The following is a 5,803-nucleotide window of genomic DNA, read 5'->3' as shown; positions in this document are numbered from 1 at the left end:
TGGCCTGGGGCACAGCTGTCACCGGTGGTGTCCCCAAGCTATCCCTGGTCCCCAGGGGGACCCCAGCTTGTGGCTGGATCCTGAGCCCCCTTCTCTGCTGCAGGAGCACTGCTGCTACCAGGGGACAGTGCAGGGCTTCCCTGGCTCCTGGGCCAACCTCTGTGCATGTGCTGGAGTCAGGTGAGCCCCGAGGGCAGTGGTCCATGAGCCCACTCCCACTGTGCTGGTGATGGGACGGGCTCCATATCCCAGCTCCTCTGTCCTTCCCCAGCGGCCACCTCTGGCTGTCAGAGACCAGGAGCTACGCACTGGAGCCAGACACCAGCAGCCCACCAGGGCAACACGTGGCGTCCCGTCTGCGGGTGGAGCCACAGAGCTGCGGGCAGGGCCCTCGCCCTGGGGCAGAGGCAACAGAGCCCCTCTGGCCACAGCGGGTAGGTCACTCAGGGGTCTTGCCCCACAGAGAGTGTCCCCATATCAGCACTCTGATCCCCCTCTGCCCCCAGGGCAAGCGGGCAGCGGCAGAGCAGCGCTTTGTGGAGCTGGTGATGGTGGTGGACCACGCTGCGGTGAGTGCTGGGCAGTGTCCCCAGAACAGGGGCTGCCCTTTCCCCAGCCACCCCTCTGACCCCCCTCCCTGTTTCCCCAGTTCCAGAATTACCCCACCCTACAGCGTGTTCACACCCGGACCCTGGAAGTCGCCAACCAGGTGGATGTGGTGAGTGACCGTCGGGTCTGTCCGTCCCAGCCCAGTGCCCGGCTGTGCCCTTGCCGCTGCAGTGTTGGGGGGGCTCTGACTCCTCTGTGCCCCCGCAGTTCTTCCGCCCGCTGGGAGTGCGGGTGGCCCTGCTGGCGGTGGAGGTCTGGAGCGAGGGTGACAAGATCGCGGTGGGCAGCAGTGCCCGGGCAGTGCTGGAGCGGTTCCTGCGCTGGCGCCAGGAGGAGCTGCTGCCCCGGCTGCCCCACGACAATGCCCAGCTCCTGACGTGAGTGGGGGACAGGGTGGGGACAGAGGGACAAGGCCACAGCAGCTCCCCCAACCCCCTGTGCTCTCTCCCCAGGGGTGCCCGCTTTGATGATGTCTCAGTGGGGATGTCCACTCAAGCCTCCATGTGTTCCCCCTCACGCTCCGGGGGGGTCAGCATGGTCAGTACCTCTGTCCCCTCACCCCATTCTCCCACCACCTGCCCTCCCTGACCCTACTGTCCTACAGGACCACTCCGTCAGTGTCCTTGTCATCGCCTCCACCGTGGCCCATCAGCTGGGGCACAACCTGGGCATGCGCCACGACAGCAGCGGGCGCCTCTGCCACTGCAGCGACCTCCAGCACGACCGCGGCTGCATCATGGCACCGCCTACGGGGTGAGGGCAGTGGGCAGGCCTTCGGGGGGCCGGGGCCAAGCCCCTTCCCCACCTCACAGGCCCCTTCCTGGCTTTGCAGGTTGACGCCTGGCTTGAGCTTCAGCAACTGCAGCCGGCAGGACCTGGAGCGCAGCCTGCAGCAGGGCCAGGGCTGGTGCCTCTCCAACGTCCCCAAGCCCCAGCTCCTGACTGGGAGCCCCACCTGCGGGAACCACTTCGTGGAGCTGGGCGAGGAATGCGACTGTGGCCTCAGCGTGGTACGGGGAGCTCTGGGCGGGCCTAAAGCCCCAAAGCCACCCCCTTTCTCCGTGGCTCTGCCAAGGGACGTCTGGGGCTGGCAAGGTGGTTTCCAGTGCCCAGTGCTGGGTGCTGGTGGCACCCGCTGACTGCAGCCCCCCCCAACACAGGAGTGCACCGATCCTTGCTGCAACAGCAGCTCCTGCCAGCTGATGCCAGGGGCCGTGTGTGCTACCGAGGACACCTGCTGCCAGGACTGCCAGGTGCGTGGGGATGGGCACCCATGCCGTGGGCACACCCCGTGGTGGGCGGGTCACCCTGTTTATCTGACCACGTCCCCCCACAGCTGCGCCGTGCTGGACACGTGTGTCGGGAGCGGCTGGGCGAGTGCGACCTGCCCGAGTTCTGTGACGGGGTCTCGCCGCGCTGCCCCCCTGACACGTTCCTGCAGGACGGGCAGCCCTGCGCCGGCGGGCGGGCGCGCTGCTACAGCGGCGCCTGTGCCACCTACGAGGGGCAGTGCCAGCAGCTGCTGGGGCCAGGTACAGCAGGGCCGGGGTGGGGTGCTGGGGGATAGGTAGCGATGCTGAGGGTCTCTGCCCCCACTGCAGGTGCCAGTCCTGTCTCCAGCTCCTGCATGGCCACCCTGAACACAAGAGGAGATGAGCATGGGCACTGCGGGCAGCTCCCCAATGGCTCCTATGTCACCTGCGGCCAGCAGTGAGTGATGTCCCGATCCTTCTCCATGTCCCCCTTGCCGTGCCCACTGCCCTGACCCCACTGTCCCTGCAGGGACACCAGCTGTGGGATGCTGCAGTGCCAGCGCGGCAGCACCCGTGGGGACAGACCGGAAGGGTCCTGCCAGGGGACACCCGTGCCTGGGGACGAGGATGTGACCGATGCGGCCATGGTGCTGCCCGGCACCACCTGTGGCCCTGGGAAGGTGAGCAGTGGGGCAACAGGGAAGGGAGCAGGGGCTCTCACAGTGCTGACACCCCATCCCCCACAGATGTGCCTCCAGCACCGGTGCCAGGACATCTCCGTGCTGGGTGACCAGCAGTGCCAGAGCAACTGCCATGGGCATGGGGTGAGTGTGGGGCTGAGGGGTGGGCGCTGGCAGTGGGGACCTGCCCCTCAGGGGCTGAGCTTGGCCGGTGTCACCCATGCAGGTGTGTAACAACCACGGGCACTGCCACTGTGAGCGGGGCTGGGCCCCCCCAACCTGCGACAGCCCCGGCGTGGGGGGCAGCGAGGACAGCGGCCCTGCCGGCCTCGAGCGAGGTGAGGGCCAAGGCGAGCGCAGAGAATGGGGCTTTGTGCGGGTGTCGGGGGGGGTGATGGGCACGGCGGGGGCTGACGTGCTGCTTTCCCGCAGGGGGAAGCGCCCTGCCCACGGCCCTGCTGTTGAGCGCGCTGCTGGGGCTGGCGCTGGCGCTGGGGCTGTGCCGCGCCCGCCGCGCCGGCCTGCACAAGCACCTCTGCCAGCTTGGCAAGGGCACCTCCTGCCAGTACAGGTACCAGGGACAGGGGGCATGTGGGGGGCACGTGGGTGTTGTCACGCTCGCCTCTGCATGCGTGTGCCGAGGCACACGGGTGGCACATGGGTGCCACGCTCACCTCTGCATGTGTGTGCCGTGACACACAGGTGCCATGCTCACCTCTACATGCGTGTGCTGTGACGTGCAGGTGGCACACACCCCTCTGCATGTGTGCCGTGTCATGCAGATGGCATGCTCGCCTCTGCATGTGTGTGTGTCAAGGCACACAGGTGGCACACACCTCTCTGCATGTGTGCCATGTCATGCAGATGGCATGCTCGCCTCTGCATGTGTTTGTCAAGGCACGCAGGTGGCACACACCCCTCTGCATGTGTGCGCCGTGGCGCATGAGTGGCATGCTCAGCTCTGCTCACGTGTGCTGTGACGCACAGGTGGCACACACAGCTCTGCATGCGTGTGCCGTGGCAGGCACCAGAGCCACCTGCGTGTGAGCACGTGTGTGTGTAGCAGTGGGGTGCGTGTGTGCACGCACACACCCACACCTGTCCCCCGTGGTGGCCGCCCGAGCGCTGTGCACGCGTGTCCCCGCAGAGTGACCATCCGTGTGCACGTGTGTCCCCAGCACAGGTCACGGCCCCGTCCTGCACTGCCGCCCCACGTCCCCGCGGCTCCTCCCGCTGCTGCCCCCCAGCCCCAGCTGAGCCCCCCACTCTTCTCCCCACAGTGCTGAGACCCGGGTGCGGTTCCTGGGTCCCGGAGCCGCAGACGGCTGGAGCGGGTAACGTCACCGCCGGCGCCCGGGCGTGGGGCTGTCCCCGAGCTGTCCTGCTTCGCAAGGCCTCCGGTGCTGCGCTCTTCCCCTGGCAGTGCCCGTGGGGTGTGGGGCAGCCCCGGGGTGCGGGGTGTCGCATCTTCCAGCGCCAAGGGGTTCGTTTCTCTTGGGCTTCTGCTGGTGTCGGTGTCGCTCGGTTGCCGTGCGGGGCCCCCCGAGTGCCCGGAGCGAGCAGGGTCTCATCCTGCCTCTTCCCTGCAGGATCTCACAGCCAGAGACCCGCTCGGGCAGCAACCAAGGTCCCCCCGCGCGTCCCCGGCCCCCGCAGTGGCATCAGGTCACGGAGCTGCAGGTCATGCACGGCAGCAAGGTGAGGATGGGGGTGCTGGGGGCAGCGGTGCCAAGTTCGCTCTGGTCCTGGGTGCCAGCTCAGCAGAGCATCCCACGCGTGGGATCCCACTCCTTGGCACCCGGAGCAGCCTGGCACGGCCACTTGGCACGACCGGCCGCTCACTGGGATTGGTGCCCGTCCCAGCCAGGGCTGGGCCCCAGAGCTGTGCACTGAGGGGGGGGGTCTCTGTCTCTGCCTGGCGGGAGGGGGGTCTCCGCATGCTGCATGGCTTGTCCCCCCTCTCCCTCTCTCCGCAGCCGGCTGCCCTCGGCTCGGCCCGGCCTGATCCGCCCTCCCGGCCTCTCCCGCCGGACCCTGTGCCCAAGGTAACGCCCAGGCAGGGTGGGGGATCCCTCAGCCCACCCTGGACCCGCTGCATGTCTGGCTGTGCTCCAGCTCTCAGGGACTTCTGTGACACGGGTGTCCCCAAAACCCCTCCTGCCCAGCGGGAGGCTGGTTCCCGTGCCCCCCACTGTCCCCCTGCTGTCTCACTGTCCCTCTCTCTCTGCCCAGGCCCCCCCCCCGGGGAGGCCCCCCCCCCCCCCACCCGCCCGCTGCCTGCAGACCCGGTGCTGCTGAGCGCTCAGGTAACGGCAGCAGCACCTGCGTGTGGGGCAGGAGGCCAATTCCCACCCTCTGAGGCCATCGGGGGGTCGGCCCGTGACCCAGCCTTGACACCCCCGTCCCCTTGCAGCCCCCAGGTCCAGCCAAGCCCCCCCCACCACAGCGGCCGCTGCCCTCGGACCCCCCGGGCCCTTCGCTGCCCCGCAGCGAGACCCCCCCTGGGCACCCCTATGTCACCGTGATTCCTGCCAGGTGAGCAGGGGGGGACAGGACAGGGCTGGGAGGTCCAAGGGGGGTTTTTAGGGGCTGAGGGGGGGCTGTGGGGTGCCAGGATGGGGGCCTGCAGAGGCCAGAGGGGAGTGCAGGTGGGGGAGAGGGGGTAGCCAGGAGAAATGAGGGGCCAGAACCGGACGGGAGAAGAGAAAGGAGGGGGTTAGGGTGGGGATCCAGAGCAGGGGACGGGGGCAGCTGCAGGGGGAAGCTGTGCGGACCCCACCCTCACCCCATCGCCCCCCCTTCTCTCCCCAGGCCCGCCCCGGCCCTGCCAGAGGCCTGAGCCGCGAGCAGCGCTGGATCCGCGGGGAAGGCCGAGCCCCGCCGGGCCCCGCCGCCCGCGTTTCCTCGCGCCACGTCAATAAAGGGGCTGTGAGCCTCCTCTACGCTGCCTCCGCCGCACCGGCACCGGGGCACCGCGACCGGCACCGGGGCACCGCGACCGGCACCGGGGGGGAGCGGGGCGGAACTACAACTCCCGGCAGGCCCCGCGCCGGAAGGGGCTCCCGAGCGCCTCCGCCCCCTGGCGGGGACTGCACGCAGCTGCACCGGGGGGGGGGGCGGTGTCCCGAGGGGCCACGTGGGCACGGGGCGGGGCCAGGGGACACGGGGCGAGGGGACACGGGGCCAGGGGACACGGGGCGACACGCACGTGGGCACGTGTGTGTGCAAGAGCTGCCCTAGGGGCACGGGGCTGCCGTGCGG

The 5,803-nt window shown here is 69.4% G+C and overlaps 1 protein-coding gene across 1 annotated transcript; it reads left to right on the top strand.

Moving 5' to 3' along the window:
* Positions 1 to 55: 55 nt before the first annotated feature.
* Positions 56 to 5,484, top strand: LOC121672440 (disintegrin and metalloproteinase domain-containing protein 15-like; the record flags this gene model as incomplete). The annotated part of the gene is made up of 20 exons (XM_042045084.1): positions 56 to 180; positions 272 to 434; positions 507 to 569; positions 650 to 718; positions 817 to 986; positions 1,062 to 1,146; positions 1,214 to 1,362; positions 1,442 to 1,619; positions 1,770 to 1,862; positions 1,946 to 2,141; positions 2,211 to 2,319; positions 2,392 to 2,542; positions 2,609 to 2,686; positions 2,769 to 2,880; positions 2,975 to 3,113; positions 3,823 to 3,876; positions 4,132 to 4,240; positions 4,519 to 4,587; positions 4,956 to 5,077; positions 5,354 to 5,484. Coding segments are annotated over 20 exons (2,262 nt in total), but the record flags the coding sequence as incomplete, so codon positions are not given.
* Positions 5,485 to 5,803: the final 319 nt, after the last annotated feature.

Source organism: Corvus kubaryi, unplaced genomic scaffold (assembly GCF_017639235.1).
Source record: "Corvus kubaryi isolate FWS band 111438036 unplaced genomic scaffold, C.kubaryi_AGA036_p1.0 62155, whole genome shotgun sequence".
In the NCBI taxonomy this organism is placed as follows: domain Eukaryota; kingdom Metazoa; phylum Chordata; class Aves; order Passeriformes; family Corvidae; genus Corvus; species Corvus kubaryi.
The sequence above is the reverse complement of the archived record's forward strand: the minus strand, read 5'-3'. Positions and strand labels throughout refer to the sequence as shown.